The sequence below is a fragment of the Quercus robur genome, chromosome 10 (genome assembly GCF_932294415.1).
Source record: "Quercus robur chromosome 10, dhQueRobu3.1, whole genome shotgun sequence".
Classification (NCBI taxonomy): domain Eukaryota; kingdom Viridiplantae; phylum Streptophyta; class Magnoliopsida; order Fagales; family Fagaceae; genus Quercus; species Quercus robur.
Window position 1 is genome coordinate 42,701,239 of NC_065543.1, and position 22,657 is coordinate 42,723,895.

A 22,657-nucleotide genomic window follows, 5' to 3' on the forward strand; every position below is an offset into this window, starting at 1 on the left:
CCTGTCCAATTTGGGGAAGAAGACCGTGCGAGTTACCGGGAAGGGTTCTGCCTCCCTCCCGCTCAGCATTGTTCCTTCCATAGCCTCCGAAACGACGAGGACTGCCTCCCCGGCCGTTTCAATAGAAGAGATTCCTACTCCTGGCTCTAAAAGGCCGCGTGTGGTTGGCAAAGGAAAGGAGAAGACTGATATTCGTTCATCCACAATATGGGATGACGAGTCATTGGCCGTGGAAAGGGCTCACGAGGTCGTTACTTCAGCGGACTTGAAGGCTCTATCTGACTTGTCCTTAAACGATGTGGCTTCTCGTCTCGTCCACAAACTGGTCCAGGTGTGTGTTCTTCCCTCTTCATCATTTCATTTTTTCTTTTTTCTTTTTTTATTTTTTTTTATTTTTTATAGACGACTTCATAACTTCCTCTAGGTGTTGGGAGAGAGTATCCATATCACCGCTGAGTACCTCACTCAAGGGGCCAAGGTGGCGTCTCTGGTAACCTGGATGGAGGCTCAGGAGAAGGAGAACTCTGACCTGAGGACGAACCTGATCACTTCCATGGACGAGGCCACGACATTGAAGGAGAAGGTCAAGGTGCTGGAGGACGACCTCAGAGTCGAGCGCGGGTTGACTCAGGAGAAGGACGAGCAACTTATGGCGGCCAAGGAGAAATTAGTGACCATTGCTGCTCGATCCGTGGAGGCTTTCCAGACCACTGACGAGTACAATACCGTGCTCTTCAGCTGGTATTTTAAAGGATTTGAGCTTCTCCGGAGATACATGATCAAGCATCCTTCTGGAGTCAACTTGGAGAGCCTGGATTTGGAGGAGGTGGACAAGGAAATGGCCTTGGAGGAGGCGGCTTCGTCTTCTGCCCCTGGTGATGACGCCCCCGAACCTGTTGCTGACGTGCCGGCTAGTGAAGGCACAGCTGATGCTTGACTCTACATACTTAGGAAAAATTTTTTTTTTTTCTTTTTTTTTCTTTTTTATTGTGGATGCCCGTCTTGTTTTGGGCCTTTCTTTTTGTAAATCTAATTTCAAAACAATTTACTTTATTTTGAAAACAATGATATTGGCCCAGTGTTTATGGGCTGGAATGAAGCGTACTTACTTTTCTTCTTGATGTTCTGGCCGATTTACCTCCGTCCGTACTTTTTTGTGCTTTGTTAATTAGTTGTTGATTTAATGCACTGTGCTCTTCCGTTAGCTGACTTCTGCTATTTGACTTATGACCGTCCAGGCGGACTCTCGTCACTTGGTCTTTTAACCAAAGTATTATGGTCGTCGGTAACTTACATCCGTCAAGGCGGAATCTTGTTACTTAGTCTTTTTAACCATAGTATTATTGTCGTCGGTAACTTACATCCGTCAAGGCGGAATCTTGTTACTTTATTCTTTCTAGCCATAGTATTATGATCGTCGGTAACTTACATCCGTCAAGGCGGAATCTTGTTACTTAGTCTTTTAACCATGGTATTATGGTCGTCAGTAACTTACATCCGTCAAGGCGGAATCTTGTTACTTAGTCTTTTAACCATGGTATTATGGTTGTCAGTAACTTACATCCGTTAAGGCGGAATCTTGTTACTTAAGTCTTTTAACCAGTGTTATGGTCGTCAGTAACTTACATCCGTCAAGGCGGAATCTTGTTACTCAGTGATTTATAGGCCTCATAGTCGACCTGTGCTGCCTGCGCAAAAACATTGAAGGAATAATACTTTTATTAACTTCAGTAACGAGTGCATTCGTGTATTACATTCACTCATGGTATTTCTTTAAATGCTCAATGTTCCAAGGACGAGGGAGCTTTCGTCCGTCCATAGTTTCCAGATGGTAACTCCCTTGCCTAGAGTAGTGAACGACGCGATATGGCCCTTCCCACGTAGGGCCCAGCTTCCCTTGAGTAGGGTCTTTAATGGCTATAGTGACTTTGCGAAGGACGAGGTCCCCTATGGCCAGACGCCTGAGTTTGACCCTCTTATTGTAATACTCGGCCATTTTCTTTTGATACTGTGTCATTCTACTGGACGCATTGTCTCTTATTTCATCCAAGCAATCCAGGTTGAACCGCAGCCCCTCGTCATTGAGTCCTTCTCTGAAAGCTCCTCGCCTGATGCTTGTTACTCCAACTTCTACTGGGATCACTGCTTCTGAGCCGTAGGTAAGCCTAAAGGGTGTCTCTCCTGTCGGGGTTCTGGCTGTAGTCCTGTATGCCCACAAGACACTAGGCAGTTCTTCTGGCCAGGCACCTTTTGCTTCGTCCAGCTTGGTTTTGATTATCTTGAGTAACGTCCTGTTTGTTACTTCCGTCTGTCCATTTGCCTGGGGGTGTCCCGGGGATGAGAACTGATTCTTGATCCCGAGGTCCGAGCAGAACTCTCTGAAGCCTTGGCTATCGAATTGCTTCCCATTATCAGATATGATCGTCAAAGGGATCCCGAACCTGCAGATAATGTTTTTCCACACGAAGCTCCGGATCCGAGCCTCAGTGATGGTTGCTAGGGCCTCTGCTTCAACCCATTTTGTGAAATAGTCAATAGCAACTAGAAGGAATTTTACCTGACCTTTACCTTGGGGCAGAGGACCGACGATGTCGATTCCCCATTGCGCGAATGGCCATGGGGAGGATATGGTCGTCATCTTCTCTGCTGGAAGCCGTTGTACATTTCCGTACCGCTGGCATCTGTTGCATCTTCTGACGAGGTTAGCAGCATCCCCCTGCATGGTTGGCCAAAAGTACCCCGCTCTTATCACCTTGTTTACTAGGGATCTGGGGCCGGCATGGTCGCCACAGACTCCTCCATGTACTTCTTCTAGGATGTATTTGGCCTCGTCCTCGTCGACGCACTTCAGGTAGGGCATAGAGAAGCCTTTTTTGTACAAGACGTCATTTAGGATCGTGAACCTGGCTGCTCTCTTTTTGACCTTTCTGGCTTCGTCAGTATTCTGGGGTAAGCGCCCGTCTCGGAGGAAGGATATTAAGGGCGTCATCCAGGTGTTGGTGCTCTGGGTGGTGAGCACTGCCACCTCTTCAATGCTTGGGTACTTCTGAATTTCTATTGCCACGTCTGTGCTCGTCCTTCCTGCTTCTGACGACGCTAGTTTTGACACTTCGTCAGCTCCAATATTCTGGTTTCTTGGTATCTGGACGAAATCCGCTGTGTCGAACTCCTGGGTTAACTGCCTTGTCAGTTTAAGATATTTCTGCATCCTTTCTTCCTTTGCCTCGTACTCTCCACTGATCTGTCCGATTACCAGCTTTGAATCACTCTGGATAAGCAAGTTTTTGGCACCAAGAGCTTTTCCAAGTCTCAAGCCCGTCAATATTCCTTCATATTCGGCTTCGTTATTGGTGGCTGGGAATTCCAGTTGAACTCCATATTTCATCACTTCTCCGTCGGGGGTGGTTATGACGACCCCTACTCCCCCTCTCTTTTGGGCTGACGAACCATCTGTCTGTATTATCCATTTATCAACTTCGTCGGTAGTCCCTTCTTCGTCTGGAAGAGTGAATTCAGCAATGAAGTCAGCCAGAGCTTGTGCCTTGATGGCTGCTCTTGGATGGTACTCGATGTCAAACTGACTGAGTTCGATTGCCTATTGGACCATTCTCCCTGCTGCTTCCGGCTTGTTCATTGATTTCTTGATTGGCTGGTCCGTCATTACAAGGATAGGATTTGACTGGAAATACGATCTGAGCTTGTGCGAGGCTACTATAAGCGCGAACGCAATCTTTTCAATTCTTGGGTACCTGAACTCGGCTCCTTGAAAGGCCTGGCTGACGTAGTACACCGGGAGTTGCTTCTTGCCTTCTTCTCTAATCAATGCTGCGCTGACTGCCGAGGCTGATACTGCCAGGTACAAATATAGGTTCTCCCCGCCTTTGGACGGGCTCAGGAGAGGTGGACTGCTCAGATATCGCTTCAACTCTTGGAACGCTGCTTCGCATTCGTCAGTCCAAGCAAAGGCCTGCTTGAGGGTTTTGAAAAAGGGCAAGCATTTGTCTGTGGCCCTAGAGACGAACCTGTTTAGAGCTGCTATCCTTCCCGTAAGTTTTTGTACATCCTTGACGGTCTTGGGTGGAGCCATGTCAATGATAGCTTGTACTTTTTCTGGATTGGCTTCTATTCCTCTCTGGGACACCATGAATCCCAGGAATTTTCCCGAGGCCACCCCAAAAACACATTTGTTAGGATTCAGCTTCATCTGGTGTTTTCTCAGGGTTGCAAAAGTCTCCTCCAGGTCGTCCAGATGAGCGAGCTCTTCCTTACTCTTGACGAGCATATCGTCTACGTATACCTCCATGTTTCTGCCAATTTGTTGGTTGAACATTTTGTTTACCAACCTCTGGTATGTAGCTCCAGCATTTTTCAACCCAAAATGCATCACCTTGTAACAATAGAGTCCCTGGCTGGTGATGAAGGCGGTCTTCTCCTGGTCTTCTTCAGCCATCTTTATCTGGTTGTACCCTGAGAAGGCGTCCATGAACGTCAACAACTTGTGTCCAGCGGTAGAGTCCACGAGTTGGTCTATCCTTGGAAGAGGGAAGCTGTCCTTTGGGCATGCTTTATTCAAGTCAGTGAAGTCTACACACATTCTCCACTTTCCATTGGGTTTCTTTACCAGGACGACGTTGGCGAGCCATTCTGGGTAGTATACCTCCCGGATGAATCCAGCCGTCAAGAGTTTGGTTACCTCTTCTGCTACTGCTTGATCTCGCTCTGGAGCGAAAGTTCTTCGTCGTTGCTGAACGGGCTTTCTGTTGGCGTCCACATTCAGTCTATGCTGGATGATCTCTGGGGATATGCCTGGCATGTCCTCGTGACTCCATGCAAAGACATCAAGATTCCCTTTAAGGAACTTTATGAGTCTCGTTCTCATCTCAGGGCTTAGCGACGTCCCTATCCTGGTTGTCCTGTCCGCATTTCCTTCTATCAACTCCACTGCTTCCAGGGTCTCCACTCCGTCTTCCTCTTTTTCTTCTATCGTCCACGTGTGGTTCTCCTTTCTTGCCAGTACGGCCTGGTAGCACTCCCTTGCCAGGACCTGATCACCCTTCACTTCACCTACACTATCGTCTGTTGGGAATTTCACCTTCAAACAGTACGTGGACGTTGCTGCCTTCCACTTGTTTAGGGTAGGCCTCCCAATGATGACATTGTAGGACGAAGGGCAATCTACAACCAGGAAATCTACTTGTTTGGTCAGCTGCAACGGGTAGGTCCTTGCTGTCACCGTCAGAGTCACTATACCCCTGGGGTAGACCCTGTCTCCACTGAAACTGACCAGCGGAGAGTCAAAAGGATGGAGCCTTTTTGGATCTAACTTCAACTGCTGGAAGGCTGGGAGGTAGATGATATCCGCTGAGCTTCCGTTATCAACAAGGATCCTTCTGGTATTGAACCCTTCTATATTCAGCACTATGACCAGGGGATCGTTGTGAGGTTGTTTCACTCCCCTGGCGTCTCCTTCATTAAAGGACACATCTTGGTATGTTCGTTGGTACTTGGACGGAGGAATGACGTGGACGCTGTTCACCTGTCTGTAGTATGCTTTTCTAAGCGATCTGAATGACCCTCCTGAGAATGGTCCTCCCGTGATCGTGTTTATCTCCCCGATCACCTTGCGTGGAGGTTGGGATGTATGGTCGTCATCCCGATTGAAGGTTTCCTTTTGGGTCCTATTGTCGTCTCTGAACTTGCTATATTCTCCTTTCTTTACATATTTCTGCAACTTTCCTTTCCGTATTAACTCCTCTATTTGTTCCTTCAGGTCTCTGCAATCTTCTGTGTTGTGGCCGTGGTCTCTGTGGAACCGGCAATACTTGTTCTTGTCCCGTACGTTGGGGGACGAGTGTAATGGCCTGGGCCATTTGAGATAATGCTCGTCCTTGATCTGCGTGAAAATCTTGTCAACAGGCATAACCAAAGGAGTAAATTTTACCTGACGAGGATTTTTTTCATCTCTCCTTCTATTCCCGTCACTGTTCCGACGTTCTGGTCTGTCTCTCTTTTGCCCTCTACGGTCGTCTTCCCTCTTGGACTTATCTCCTAGCCTCTCGGTATCTTTTATGGCAGCTAGAGCATCTTCCGCATTCATGTATTTTTGGGCCTTCAGGAGCATCTCTGCCATTGTCTTTGGAGGGTTTTTGGCAAGAGAGGCTACAAGGTCTCTGGATTTCAACCCTGCCTTGAAGGTCGTCAGCTGTACTTTGTCATCAGCTTCGTCCACCTCCAGAGTTTCCCGGGTGAATCGCTTGACATATGACCTCAGAGTCTCCTTCTCTCCCTGTCTTATAGTGAGTAAGTAATCTACTGGTCTCCTTGGGCGTTGTCCCCCTATGAAGTGACGCAGGAAAGCACTACTTAGCTGATCGAAGTTGTCTATGGACGAGTTTGGCAACTTAGTAAACCACTCTCTTGCAGCTCCTTTGAGAGTCGTAGGGAAGGAACGGCATAATATCTCGTCAGGTGGTTGTTGAAGGCCCAGAGTCGTCTTAAAGGTATTAAGATGATCCTAAGGGTCCTTGAGTCCGTCGAATGGTTCTAATTGAAGCAGGCGAAACTTTGACGGCACGGGGCAATCAAGTACCGCTGCAGTGAAGGGCGAATCTGTAGCCCTTACCATCTTGTCTACACTCCGGTCTGTCTTTTCCTTGATAGCGCTCCTTAGTTCGTCCATCTCTTTCCTCATTTCCCGAAGAAGATCTGAGTTCTGTTCGTCCGGAGTAGTTGGTCTCCGGGGGGTTTCCCTCTGTTGGCTATCCCCCTCTTCCTCCGTGTTACCCTTGGACCGGTTTTCTTCCTGTTGAGCTTGTTGAACCTGCTGGAGCCGTAGCTTCATTTCCTGGTTCTGCCTGGTGAGTTCCTCAATGGTGGCTGCCAGGGCTTGCACTTGCTGGGCCAAGGCCGTTGAATCTGGGTTGGATTCCATCTGGATATGGTGAATTGATGGAAACTACGTTTTCGAATGTAAATCTGAAAACTCGTCCCCACAGACGGCGCCAAACTGATGGAACACAAATCCGTCAGTGAATGTGCAGATGGAATCACTCGTGGGATGTGAAGGTTTGCTCGTCGAGGGACACCGGTGTGGTGCCTGCCACAAAGTCTCCGATGCCAAAGTTAGGATCACAGTTAAACAGAATAAAGAAATAATAGATAGTTTCAGAGTATTTTTGCATATATCCATTTCTGTTGGTTGTGTGAGAGTTTTATACCTGAGCCCATAAGGGCTAGCCGTTGAGGCTGTTAATGCTTTCTTTTGTAACGCACCTGGCCAGTAATGAGACTTTTAATAGGCCTTCCAACGGTCTTCTTGGTTGATTTGGTAACTGCTCGGATCATTGATTGATCGCATTGAATAACTCTCTGCCTCGTCAGTGATGATGGCTTCCTTCGTTGTTTCTAATCACTTCGTCATGGATGATTCTCCCGTCAGTAATGTTATCTTCGTCAGCGGGATGTAGAGTCGCCATTCCCGTCAGAAATCAATCTAAATATCCTAATTCAAATTCAAAATAACCAAAGACGCCTAAGTCAACTAAAATACTAATAAGGGAAATAAATAAAAGGAAATCAATAAAGGATGTGATTTCTTGCTTTCCAACTTGTGTTCTGACTTCTTCTAAAGATAGACATCATTCTTGCAATTACTGCTGATCTGGGGTCACCATAGACTTCAATGAGAATTACCATAGATCGTAGTGAAATATCAACAATAATGCTCTTCTATTGAACTCGTGCTTGATTGGTAAATCATCTTTAATCAAGGAACGTAATCTTTTGGATATTCTAGGTTCCAAATACTTCTCTCTAGTTATTGATGCTTGACTCTTGCTGATTTCCAAACCTCTAGGATCACTGCTGTTTTCATCAGATGTCCCTACGTAATACCATCATGTGGCCAATTAGTAAAATGGCAGTCCTTTCGATCTATATAGTCCCAAGTCAATTCTTTAAGATATTGCTGCAAACAAGACTTATGTGAGAACACACTTTTTAGAGTAATAATTAATGCATGTGGTTTTTAGTTAGCTCAACCAGTATATTCTCTGATGGTTGAATAAAAGATCTGGAATTCAATCCCTACTTACACCAAAAATTGATTAGTATCTTAGTCTGATGATAAAAAGTTATCATCAGGAGTGGACAACATAGCAAGGTTGAAACTCTCTAAAAAATAATAATAATAATTAATGCACACTCGCTATTGTACATTCCATATACACTTCATTTAAAATAGTGTTTTGAAAACATGATTTTAGTTAAAATTGTGAAATTTTATTTTAAGAACACAATTTCAAAATTTTAACTGAAAAAAATAAATAAATAAACAAGATTTCAAAAGATTTTTGTACTGAGTGTGCAATAGCAAATATGTAACAAGATTTTCCTACTTCTTATTCCACCTATAAAACTGTATAGTCAAAAACGGAAGCTTGCAGCTTTGTTTCTAATTATTATGGCTGCATTCATGGCATTAGTGTTATACAGACTAAACTTCAAGCTTCGTTCAAGCTGGACCATGAACGCACACCATTTATTTTGTTAAAGTGTTTTTAGTTTTCAGCAAAATAAGCGGTATTCAAACGGACTCTAAGCCTCCGTTTGGAAAGCACGTTTTGATCTTTCCCAACGGAAGCGTTTTTTCCTATGAGTCTCGTGCACTGTTCACTGGACCCACAAGTACCATATTCAACAACTTTTTCTTTAAAATTGGGTCTTATGGCACTATTTACACATTTAAAAATTATTTTGTTACAGTGTTTTCACTTTTCAATAATAAACAGTATCCAAACAACCCATAAATGAATGGAAGTCAATGAAGTGTGAGACTAGAAAAATTACACCAAATTGAGAGTCTTTTAGAATTGAGTAGTTCATGGCTGAAGTATAGTACTGGGAAAGGGAAATTACTAGAAAACGAAAAAGAAGCTAGTAAAAAAAGTATATAAAAACAAAAAAGAAGAAGCGATTTGAGGTTTTAAAGGGACATGGACAGGTGGGGCCATGCCGTGGGGGGGACGGCATTCAATTTCCTTCAGGGGGCCAGCTCATTAAAAAAGACATTGACTCATTTTTACCTAGATTTTACCTTTAATAAATTGTTTTGTAAAATTTCCCTACTTCTTAATCGACCTATAAAATTGTATAGTCAACCATGGAAGCATGCAGCTTTGTTTCTAATTATAATTATGCCTGCATTCATTGAATTAGCGTTATCCAGACTAAACTTCAAGCTTCGTCCAAGCTATACCACGAACGCACGCTATTTACTGCATCATTATCACTTAACTATTGCATGATGGGGAGATTTCTTTTAATGAATTAGAATTTAAAAAATCATGTGGCATTTGAAATATGTGTACATAAAGATGACAAATGTTGAAATATATCTAGAAAGCGATGCAGCATTATAACATATTAAAATTTAATTGATCGTAACTAGACTGCCAAATGAGTGAGGACATTACATAGCTATAGAGGTTAGAACACCCCTAGTTTTAACTTCTTGGAAAATGTTAAATACTATACATTAAAAGGAAAAGTACATATGATTCCTCTAGCTAACAAAAATAATCAAATAAAGATCAAATTACACCTTATTATATGTTTTCTATATTCCTAACATTGTATACCTAGTTTTTGTCAATTGGATGTTATAACCAATTGATTTATAAACTCATGTTTTTCTAAAATTTGGAAATTCACAAATACTATAGACTTTTACATTTAATAGATGAGATCGTTATTGATTTTTAGTCTTTTATTATTTTGTAAAAACGTAGAATATAGATGAAATTTTTTTTTTCTTTTTTTGTGGATAATTTAGATGAAATAGTTATTCATCTTGATCTTTCATCCTCTTGATATTTTATGAGTTGAGCATTGGGCTTCACTCATCTTGGTCTATCTGGACTAGAAAGCCTAAAGTTGTCGCACTATAAAAAGAAATATCTTTGGTAGTTGAGGACTTCTATAATTCAATGACAAAAGTATAATTCCAAAAAATTATGAAGTCCTCTGTTGGATTCATGCTAAAAAGTCGTAGTAAAACTTTTCTTCCCAAATTTTCTCATCAGATACAACCAAAACATGCAAATCAAGTTCAATTTATAGTGCCATTTTTTTCCTACACTCATTTTCATAAAAGAAAGTCGGCCTAGAACACAGTGGAAATATCTTGTATTGCACTGCACTAATAAGTGGGATGGCCATGGGTAGGGTATACCCATACCCAACCCAATTAATTTATCCATGAATATCCAATTACCTTACTTAATTAGTATCCATACCCAATTGTTACCCAGTTTGTTTACCCATGAATATCCATACCCTACCCAAACACAATTTTTATAAAATCACCAAATATGCTCAAAAACCACTAAAAAGACCAAAATATCCTTTAAATCTCTAAAATGAGTAGAATACCCATGAAACCTCTAAAATGACCGAAATACCCCTAATATCTCTAAAATCACTAATTATGCTCAAAAACCACTAAATGACCAAAATATCTCAAAATCTCTAAAATGGGCAAAATACCCCAAAATCACCAATGTGGGGGCCGGTTAGTAACTAAAATTATTAAAGTCAAGTTAATTGGGCCTGTGGCCCATCCAAGGACGTAAAGTTGTCCGAGGAGGCCCGTATCAGGTTGTAGGGGTAACCAAACGAAAGGAAGAGTAGATATCACGTAAGGTGAGTTCAGTATTCGTCCGAGGACAAAATCCTTCTCGGCAATATGAGTCCAAGGACGATTAGAACGCCACCTTGTTACAAACGTACTTCGGAGTTACGTCACTACTAAAAGTGGGATAAGGGACCAAGGGTAAGAAAGAGAAGGCAAACAAATATCTATAACAACAGTTGCTTCCGCATTAATTGCCTCTCAACCAACTCTCTAGCCGCATTAATGTGGAGGTGATGCCTGAACAGTGATGAAGCAGCCTTACAGCTGCTAGTAGGAGGTTCCAGAAGGTGTTAGATGGGACAGAAAGAGATCTCCTGAACCCAACTTACACGTGTGTGGTGAAGATGATATGGAGAAGGCAGTATATAACATGAAAGAAAGCATTGAGAAAAAGGGATTGGAACATCAGAAATCCAAGAGTATTCGGAAGAAGGCCTTAAGAACAAAAGAGCTAAACTTGTTTCAAAAGAAGAAATTAATTGTTATATCAGTGCTAATCCATCTATAAGCGTGTGGTTTAATCGTTTTTCTTTTAGAGTTAACCTAGTTCTTGGACACCCACGCTCTACAAATTTTATTGTTTGGGCTTTTAACGTACGAATCTAATACCAGTTTGGGGTCGTTACAAATTGAGTCCTTACAATTGGCGTCGTCTGTGGGGAGAGCTTAATCTAACTTAAAAGAACTCCGGTGCAACGTTTATGATGGAGGAAGCAGGTCCACATCACTACGTGGCGGGACCACATCAGGAGGATGCCAACCCGCACCAGGCAGAGTCAAGGGGCTCCCAGCATGGTAATCCCCATCGGAGTCCCGAACGGAGAGAAGGCCGTGAGGGGAGTGTGCGCACAACTCATACCACCAAAAGTCACTCTCGTGGGAAGAGTCATGTCTCCCATGCAAAGCATGACAGGAACCTGTAACGTGAGATTGCCGATTTGAAGAGAGAGTTACGTCATGCCCGGCGAGAACGCTCCCCACCTTGCTCCGAACCATCATCCGAGGAGTCGGATGGAGCCAGTTATAGGCAGAGGTCAAGAACTCCGCCTAGTGAGACTTTCTCCTATGAAGAGGAGCATGGCCATCGACATAGGCACAGAAGCCGGCCTAGCAGGGGCTTAGGTAACAATGCCATGAACAAAGCATTGATCCAAGTTTCCAAATCACTCTTCACGAGGAATATAGAGGATGCAGTTCTTCCTCGGCGATTCCATCAGCCTACGTTCACCTTGTATGATGGCCGGTCAGACCCAGTAGAACACGTTATCTACTCCAGGGATGAGGCCTTGATGTGCAAGGTTTTTCCATCAAGTTTGGGTTCGGTGGCGATGAGATGGTTCAACGGCTTAAGGGCCAATTCTATTGAGTCCTTTAAAAAGCTGACCCGGGCTTTTGACACTCGCTTTATCACATGTAGCAAAGTTCCTCGGCCTTTGGGATCCTTGTTGACTATGTCCATACGAGAGGGCGAGACTCTCAAAACTTATTCGGATAGGTATTGGAAAATGTTTAATGAAATAGAAGAAGAGCACGATGACGTGGCCATAAGTACTTTCAAAGCTGGCCTCCCAGCCGATCATGATTTAAGGAAATCCCTGACGGGTAAACCTGTTACCACTGTACACCAGTTGATGGACAGGATTGATAAGTACAGAAGAGTAGAGGAGGATCAGCTTCAAGGAAAAGAAAAGGCTAAGGTAATCCCTCAGGAGAGGAGGGATTTCAGGTCGGACCGCTATAACAGTAACCGACCCCGGAAAGACTTCATCGGGCAGTCGGGTTCCGCGGACACCTAAGTGGTTAATGCAGTGTTTCGGGAGCCGGTGCAGCAGGTTTTGGAGAAGATAAAAAATGAACCCTTTTTCAAATGTTCGAACAAGATGGCGGGAGAGCCTAGGAAACGCAACCCAAACCTATATTGCCACTATCATCAGGATCATGGGCACACGACGGAAAATTGTAGGAATTTATGGAACCATTTGGAATAGTTGGTTCGAGAAGGGAAATTAAAGCAACTCTTGCATCATTCCAGTGATAGGGTAAGTTAAGCAAGCTCAGAGATGCGTGGGGACGCTTCTTCAAGGCTCCCCCTTGGTACGATCAACGTTATTTTTGCTGCCCTAGGGAGAACTGGATCTTGCCCTTCCAGGGTACTGTCGGTGTACCGACCTCCAACCGAGGATCATTGCCAAGTGTCGAAGAGAGCCAGGGTGGACGTCCCCCAGATTCTGGGCTTTTCTGATGAGGACAAGATTGGGACCATACAGCCCCATGATGATGCTCTGGTGGTCACGCTGAGGATTGGTGGGTACGATGTCAAAAAGGTGATGGTAGATCAAGGTAGCGCTGTGGATATAATGTACCCAGATTTGTATAAGGGGCTAGGTCTGAAGCCAGAGGACTTAACAGCCTACAACTCCCCTTTAGTGAGTTATGAGGGAAGGATGGTCACTCCGAAAGGACTGATCAGGCTACCTGTGCAAGCCGGAATGGATGTGGTGGAGGTGGACTTCATTGTCGTAGACGTTTTTTCTCCATACACGGCTATTATGGGCAGACCTTGGCTTCATACCCTGGGAGCGGTCTCATCTACTCTGCATCAGAAAGTGAAGTACTCATCTGGAGGCCACGCATTGGAGATAGTGGGAAGCCAAATGGCAGCTCGGCAATGCCTAATAGCGGCTATACAACATCGGCCAGAGGCAGAGACCTCGACTACGGTCGATAATGAATTATAGCAATTAAAACCCCCAGCATTACCCTTGGATGTACCGGCCGACGAGGTAAAATGTGAAGATTTGGAAAGGGTAACTATTGCTGATGATCCGGAAAAATTCTTCCGGATTGGGGCTAAGCTGCCTTTGCAAAAGAAGGAGAAATTGCTAGAGTTCCTCAGAGCAAATGTAGACGTGTTTGCATGGAACCTATATGAAGCCCCGGGTGTGGATCCGAATTTCATTTGTCATCGGCTCAACATGAATCCCTCCGTTATTCCCAAGAGACAGTCACCTCGGCGACCATCGAAAGAGCACGCCGAAACTGTCAGGAGTGAAGTGGCCAAGCTTAAACAGGCTGGGGCAATCAAAGAAGTTTTTTATCCTCAATGGTTGGCTAATAGGTGGTGGTAAAAAAGAAGACAGGAAAGTGGCGGGTGTGTGTGGACTTCATGGACCTCAATAAGGCTTGTCCCAAGGATCCATTTCCCATGCCGAAGATAGACCAGTTGGTGGATGCAACCGTGGGTCATCCTAGGATGAGTTTCTTGGATGCCTTCTAAGGATATCACCAAATACCTCTAGCATTGGACAATCAGGAGAAGACTGCTTTGGTCACCCCTATTGGAAACTACCATTACAATGTGATGCCCTTTGATTTGAAAAATGCCGGATCTACCTACCAACGGATGATGACTAAAATGTTTGAACCACAACTTGGTAAAAGCATTGAAGTTTATATCGATGACATGGTAGTGAAGAGTAAAGTGGTGTCTGAGCATGTGGAAGATCTCACGAATATCTTCGGAATACTGAGAAAGCATAAGTTACGCCTGAATGCGTCAAAGTGTTCCTTTGGCATAGGCTCTGGGAAGTTCTTGGGATACATGGTAACTCATAGAGGGATTGAAGTGAACCCAGATCAGATTAAGGCCATCAACGATTTACAAGCACCTCGGAATCCAAAAGAGGTGCAGAAACTGACTGGAATGACAGCTGCTTTGAACCAATTTATCTCCAGATCAGCTGAGAGGTGTCGTCCCTTTTTCCGTCTACTGCATAAGTAGCAAGGATTTGAATGGACCGAGGAGTGTGCTGTGGCGTTCCAACAGCTGAAGGAGTACCTGTCCAGGCCGCCTATCATGTCTAGTCCTAAGGTGGATGAGGTATTGTTTACTTATCTGGTAGTTGCCCCCCATGCAGTTAGTTTTGTCTTAATATGAGAGGATAGTGGCGTCCAAAGACCAGTTTACTATGTAAGCAAGTCCCTTTATGAGGCTGAGGTGAGATACTTGTCACTGGAAAAGGCCATCTTGGCGGTGGTCCATGTGACATGCAAACTTCCGCATTACTTTCAGGCCCACACTGTGGTTATCTTGACTTAGTTACCTCTCAAGTCCATACTAAGAAGTGCGGACTACACCGGAAGAATTGCTAAGTGGGGCACAATTCTAGGTGCTTTCGATATCAAATATATGCCTCGCACCTCGGTGAAAGGCCAAGTCCTTGCCGACCTGGTAGCCTTGTTCGCCGAGTGCCCAGAAGAAGTTAATATGAAGTAAGACAACATGGATGAAAAATCGGTTGGCCTAATATCCACACAAGGCAGATCCTCTTGGAGGGTATACGTGGATGGGGCAGCAAACCAACGGGGAGCAGGATTGGGATTAGTTTTGATATCCCCTGAAGAGGTCATCATTGAGAAGTCCTTGAGGTTAGGATTCTCGGCTACTAACAACGAAGCAGAATACGAAACTTTGTTGATGGGAATGAGTGTGGTCCAGAAAATGGGCGGGAAGATAGCAAAATTATTCTCGGATTCAAGATTGGTAGTCGGCCAAGTGAAAGGAGAGTTGGAGGCCCGAGACCCAAGAATGCAAGGGTATTTAAGCCAAGTTAAGCGTATGCAAACGAAATTTGAGTCTTTCGACTTGTCACATATCCCCCGAGGTGAAAATACTCACGCCGATTCCCTGGCAACCCTTGCCACTTCCTCAGTACGGAATTTTCCTCGGCTGATCATCGTTGAAGATTTGCATACCCCCACCTCACCAGAAAATGGCGTTTGCCAGGTTTTTCAAGCCAATCTAGCGCCGAGCTAGATGGATCCCATATTGAAATTCCTTGAAAGTGACATCTTGCTCGAAGAGAAAGTAGAAGCTGAGAAAATACGGAGGAAAGCTCCTTGGTTTTGGTTATCTGAGGACAAAAAGTTATACAAACGGTCCTTCTCTGGGCCGTACTTGCTCTATGTACATCCCGAGACGTCAGAATTAATCCTAGAAGAGCTGCATGAAGGCATTTGTGGAAGTCATACAGGGGGAAGGTCCCTATCACACCGGGCCATCACACAAGGATATTGGTGGCCAAACATGCAGAAGGAAGCGCAGGAGTATGATAGGAAATGTGACCAGTGCCGAAGATTCGCCCCAAACATTTACCAACCTGGAGGAATTCTTAACCCTCTCTCCAGCCCTTGGCCTTTTGCTCAATGGGGGCTGGACATTGTCGGCCCTTTTCCTAAAGCCTTAGAAAACAAAAAGTATCTGTTGGTTGGCACAGATTACTTCACTAAATGGGTCGAAGCTGAACCCTTGGCTAACATCAGAGACGTAGATGTTAAGAGGATTATTTGGAGGAATATTGTCACGCGATTTGGAACTCCACGCACTCTTGTCTCAGATAACGGACTCCAATTTGATAGCAAAGCCTTTAGGCAATACTGTTCAGACTTGGGTATAAGAAACAGATATTCTACTCCGGCTTATCCTAAAGGGAATGGACAAGCTGAAGTTGTTAACAAAGTAATAGTCAATGGACTTAAGAAGAGGCTGGATGATGCAAAAGGAAAATAGGTAGAGGAATTGCCACACGTTCTCTGGACCTATCGAACAACGCCCCGACGTTCAATAGGGGAGACTTCCTTTTCCATGACCTATGGAGCCGAGGCCGTCATCCCTCTGGAAACTGGGTTCCCAACGTTAAAGACCAGTACATTTTCCTCCAACAGTAATGATGGGATGTTGGAAAAGAGTTTAGACTTGATTGAAAAACAAAGGGAGAGTGCAATGGTCCAATTGGCTTACTACCAGTATAAACTCAAGCAAGGCTATGATAGTAATGTGAAGCTGAGGCCACTAGCCGTAGGAGATCTAGTGCTGAGGAAAGTTCTGGGGACCACCAAGAATCCAGCTTGGGGAAAATTGGGGCCTAATTGGGAAGGGCCTTATCGGATTACTTCAGTAGCTGGAATAGGAGCCTATTATCTGGAAGACCTAGATGAAAAAGCTGTACTTCATCCTTGGAATGTAAATAATCTCAAGAGGTATTATTATTAATAAAATTAGTCCAGTTTGAGTTTTTCTTTTAATTTATGTTAACCATGCATCTTTTGCTCTGACATCCTATGATACGTATTGAAGTGTTAAATAGAAACTAAGTTATGTCAGGTCTTCGGATCACAAACTTAGTGGAAATTAACACCCTATGATATGTGTTGAAGTGTTGAACAGAAACTAAGTTATGTCAGGTCCTCGGATCACAAATTTAGTGGAAATTAACACCCTATGATATGTGTTGAAGTGTTGAACAGAAACTAAGTTATGTCAGGTCCTCGGATCACAAACTTAGTGGAAATTAACACCCTATGATATGTGTTGAAGTGTTAAACAGAAACTAAGTTATGTCAGGTCCTCGGATCACAAACTTAGTGGAAATTAATGCCCTACAATATCTACTGAAGTCTTAAATAGGAATCTATGAATATCATTTGATGTACAATCGAAGTACTGAAGACCCAACTTCATTCAACCTTTGAACCTTCCATAAAGTTTCAATTGGCTAGAAAGAATACGTATGTATCTAAAATGTCTCCCTGAGACTTCGAAGTATTAATGCTTATTACCCATTTTTAATTGCCAATTAGTGATATTTATAAGTAATACTTCCCTATGTAAACAAAAGATAGTTAAAATGAATCCATCCAAATTACAATAACACGGTGAACAAGTACAAAAATAACGTAAAGCAGCAATAGCAATAAGCAAGTAAACATAAGAATCCTTACAAAACTTCTAGTCAGATTACAAAACAAGTCCTATTTTTTCAATTTAATTTGGATCTTGGGAGCTTGGCTGGCTGGTTTGTCTACCTCCGAGGTGGTGACTTCCCCTTTATCCTTAGTAGCTCCCCCAGCTGGCAAGACTGTGGAGGTCAAATCCTGTTGAAAACTTTGGGAGGCCACCTCTACCTCAGAAGCAGCTGCAGTCTTGTCTGAGAAGGCTTCTGGAGGGGCAGTATCCTCTTTAGCTGATTTTGGCAGTCCAGGAGGGGGGAGACTAGGAGGTAGGGGGAGACTAGGAGGTAAAACCTCCTCGTTGGAGTTAGCGGTTGAGGGAGTGGCTTCAGCTTGATGGGTTGGAAGAGCTAAGGGGCGGATTGCTTCAGGATAGAATACATTCTCTGGCTTCCTCAACTCGGATGAAGCCTCAACCCCAGCTCGGTTAAGGGCCTCATCCTAAGTTTTGGCACAGTAGATACGGCATACCACTGGCACCTCTGCTTTTAAAGCTTCCTCCGTCTCAGCTATACCGACCTCATAGCCCCTCTACTCAGCTTCATTCATTGCCTGTTCGGCCTCGGTCTTTGCTTTCTCGGCCTCCTCCCTGGACTTTTCAGCTTACTCCCTCAGCTTTTGGGTTTCCTCCAAGTGCTTCCTAAGGGCTGCAACTTGCTCCCAAGCCTTCTTCAGTTCAGCATTTGCCTCACACAAGCGGTTCCTCTGGTCTTCGGCCTGCTTTTGATAGCCTTCCAAGGCCGAATCAGCGCTCTTGCGAACTTGCTCCTCAACAAGTAGCTTTTTCCTCGCATCGGCCAAATTCTGTTCGGATTGGGTCAAAGTCTGTACAGCCGTTGCTCGTTTCTTCCTCTCATCATCTAGCTGATTGGAGCAGATATTGAACATCTCATCCAGCTTAAATGTGTTTTGGATAATCTGTAAGGCAGAGGTTAGCACTATAGTCAATGAAAGGTACATATCAGTGGGTAATGATCACAAAAAGATAAAAGAAAAGAGTTAGCTTCTTACCATGCCCAAGTATCTTTTATTGTTGAGGATGAGCTCATTCTTCCTCACATTTTTTATTTCGGCCATATCTCTTGGGAGCAACAAGGCCTCCTCTATAGCCGAGGCTACGTGACACCCAATGCCACCATTGAAGTCCCTAATAGACGCATCATCTCGTAGGGGCTCCCCAGCATGCATGGGCGCTGGTAGCCAGGCTTGAGGCTCAGGAAGTTGAGTGTCAGGCCTCTCCTGGCCTCGCTGAGGAAGGTGGCTAGTCTTTTGCTGCTTTGCAGCTCGTTGGGCATCCTCCTCGCGGGTCAGACGGGTCTTGCTAGCATCCACCACGTCTTTCCCTTTTTGTTCTCTGTGCCTTTTTAGTTCGGTCGCATCAGCTCTAGCTGACTGTTGAGGTTGATGAGAAGGGGGACGAGGAGCAGGGGGGGGGGAGACTTGGAGGGAAGAGAAGGAACTTGGGGTTGAGTTGATTTTGCCGACGCATTCTTCCTGGGCTGACCTTCCATCAACTCCATCAAACTTCTTTAGGGCTTCCTTTGTATCCCCATCTCATTAGGATCTTCTTCGGAGTGTATGGATTGATCAAAAATCCCAAAGTCGTCCGAGGAGTCTGAGAGTTCAACAATTTCTTCCTCTTCTTCTTCTTCTTCCTCTCTCTCTTCTACCTCCTCTTCTCTAAGAGTAAGCTGGGATGAAGAGGCTCCTGCCGAGATGTCGGCCACGAAAAGGGGCTCGGTACGAGATGTATCTTGGGGAAGTGGAATACCTTCTGGAACAATAAACCCCTTGAAGGCAACACTGATACGGTGAAGCCGAGGGTCGCGGGCTTTGATCACGCACTTCGGCGCCTAGAAAGCAAACGATAGGGGGGTATAGCCAAGGATTAAATGTGCTGCCCGGAGTTGGCCGTCTGCTTCATTCACGTATATCTCGGCTTTCAATACCTTATCCAAGCTCGCCTTATTGACTAACCTAAGGTTGGGCTTTGTGTAACGTCTATCTGCAAAAACATTGAATTAAAGTGAAGCGTTGTTAGAGATAGGAATACCAAGACTAAAAAAAAAAAAAAAAAAAAAAAAAGTGTATATGTAAACCCAATGTTATGAATCTATGACTGCATCCCACCTAGTACTCCTTCCTCTATGGGGCATGGCAGACCATTGTGCCATTCCCTAGAGAAGATAAGGAAATCCTCTTTTAGGTTCTTGTTCGAAGTGGGAAGGCACTGAATCAACCTCACCTCGGGATATCTCGACTTGAGATAATACCCCTGCCCCTTCAAGTGGTGGAGATTGTACACCCAATTCACGTCATGATGGGTCAGTTTTAGGTCCATCCTCTCGTTCAAAGCATCTATACTTCTCAGGATCCTAAACATATTTGGGGCACACTGGGTAGAGGATAACCTAAAGAACCTAAGGTAGCTCCTAGTAATACTACCCATGGGGATGGTCATCCCGCCTTCTATGAAGGCAATCATGGGAATAACCACTTTCCTTGTTTATCTAGCGTCGGCCCATTCCCCTTGGGCTGCGTACCTCATACCCACCGTAAAGGGGATCCTATACTTAGAACGGAAATTTCTGATACCTTCTTTGGACTCAACTAGACATCGAAATGTACTCTTCTTTTTCCCCATTTTTCTAAAGGATTTAGTAGAGAAATTAACGAGTTTAAGATAAAAGTGGTAAAGGTTTTGAGAAGACTTACAGGTTTGAAAGAGGGACCTCGGACAAGATTTGAGTATTTGTAGACGCCAGGAAAACGACGAAAAAGGAGAAAGGCAGGTTCAATGTATGAGCTCTAGAACTGTGTGATCACTGAAGGTAAGAAAAAGAATTGATTTTAGAACACCTTTATAGTCATGTAGAAATTATGAGTGGTAAAGTTCCCGCTCGCGAAACGAGATGGGCCCCCTACCGTTCGATTTACATCTTACTGTTGAGCGTGGGAGACAAGGGCATCGCCAAAATTTAATGCTGTCACGATCGGGATGCTGAAGCGTCAGAAGCATGCCCCAAAATATGAACGAGTATGGGCTTATGACATCAAAATCCATCTTTTCTCCCGAGGAGTCGAAAAGCAAGATTTTGAGGGGCTATTGTGGGGGCCGGTTAGTCACTAAAATTATTAAAGTCAAGTTAATTGGGCCATAGGCCCATCCAAGGACGTAAAGCTGTCCGAGGAGGCCCGTATCAGGTTGTAGGGGTAACCAAACGAAAGGAAGAGTAAATATCACGTAAGGTGAGTTCAGTATTCGTCCGAGAACAAAATCCTTCTCGGCAGTATGAGTCCGAGGACGATTAGAATGCCACCTTGTTACAAACGTACTTCGGAGCTACGTCACCACTAAAAGTGGGATAAGGGACCAAGGGTAAGAAAGAGAAGGCAAACAAATATCTATAACAACAATTGCCTCTGCATTAATTGCCTCTCAACCAACTCTCTGGCCGCATTAATGTGGAGGTGATGCCTGAACAGTGATGAAGCAGCCTTACAGCTGCTAGTAGGAGGTTCCAGAAGGTGTTAGATGGGACAGAAAGAGATCCCCTGAACCCAACTTACACGTGTGTGGTGAAGATGATATGGAGAAGGCAGTATATAACATGAAAGAAAGCATTGAGAAAAGGGGATCAGAACATCAGAAAACCAAGAGTATTCGAAAGAAGGCCTTAAGAACAAAAGAGCTAAACTTGTTTCAAAAGAAGAAATTAATTGTTATATCAGTGCTAATCCATCTATAAGCGTGTGGTTTAATCGTTTTTCTTTTAGAGTTAACCTAGTTCTTGGACACCCACGCTCTACAAATTTTATTATTTGGGCCTTTAACGTACGAATCCAATACTAGTTTGGGGTCGTTACAAATTGAGTCCTTACAACCAATATGCTCAAAAACCACTTAAAATTACCAAAATACCCCCTAAACCTAAAAAATGACTAAATACCCACAAAACCTAAAAAAATGTCCAAAATACCCCTGAAACCCAAAAATTACCAAAATACCCCCAAAATCTTAAAAATGACCGAAATAACCCCTAAACCTAAAAAATGATCGAAATATTCCCGAAACTTAAAAACTTACTAAAACACCCCCTAAAACTTAAAAATTACCAAAATACCCCTGAAACTTCAAAATTGACTGAAATACCCCGAAAACCTGAAAATGACCAAAATACTCCCAAAATCTATAAAATGACAAAAATGCCTCTAAAACCTGTAAAATGACCAAAATAAGCCCTAAACCTGTAAAATGACCAAATACGCCCAAAACCTCTAAAATGACCCCAAACCTCTAAAATTACCAAAAATACCTTGAAACCTATAAATCGACCAAAATAGCCCTAAACCTCTAAAACAACCAAATACCCCAGAAAATATCTAAAATGACCAAAACACCCTTGAAACCTTTAAAGTGACTAAAATACCCCAAAACATGTAAGATGACCAAAATACATTTGTAATCTCTTAAATTATGAAATAGAGGTTTGGGGTATTTTGGATGTTTCGAGGGTATTTCTGTCAAGATTAAAGGTTTTAAGAATATTTCAGTCATTTTGTAGGTTTTGAGGGAATTTTGGTAATTTTTTAGGTTTCGGGGTTATTTTGGTCATTTTATAGATTCTAAGGGCATTTCAATCATTTTTTAGATTATGGGGGCATTTTGGTCATTTTTTAGGTTTTAGGGATATTTTGGTAATTTTTATATTTTGGGGCTATTTTGGTAATTTTATAGATTTTGGAGTTATTTTGGTATTTCAATGTTTCGGGGGGTATTTTAGTCATTTTTTAGGTTTAGAGGGTATTTGGTAATTTTAAGTTTATGGGGGGTATTTTGGTCATTTTTAGGTTTCAGGGGGTATTTCGGTAATTTTGTTTATGTTTCGGAGGTATTTCAGTCATTTTTTAGGTTTTGAGGATATTCTGATAATCTTTAAGTTCCAGGGGTATTTTGGTCATTTTTTAGGTTTTAGTGGTATTAGTAATAACAGTTCTTTGGTCTAGATTGGCAACTTTGAAATACAATAATAAATCCAAAACTCTCATTTTCGAACAAGTAATACTGAAAGTGAAAGAAATGACTCCATTGAGGGAGGAACTTAAACAAGTGAATAGAATAGTGAAACTTTAATGTCTTTCCTCTCAGCTATATATATATATATATATATATAT

General features: G+C 43.5%; 1 protein-coding gene across 1 annotated transcript; it reads left to right on the forward strand.

Annotated features, from left to right (window-relative positions):
* Nucleotides 1–14,975: 14,975 nt before the first annotated feature.
* Nucleotides 14,976–15,509, forward strand: LOC126704206 (uncharacterized). Its single transcript, XM_050403227.1, has one exon. The coding sequence runs from the start codon at nucleotides 14,976–14,978 to the stop codon at nucleotides 15,507–15,509; it is 534 nt and encodes a 177-aa protein (XP_050259184.1).
* The last annotated feature ends 7,148 nt before the right edge of the window (nucleotides 15,510–22,657 follow it).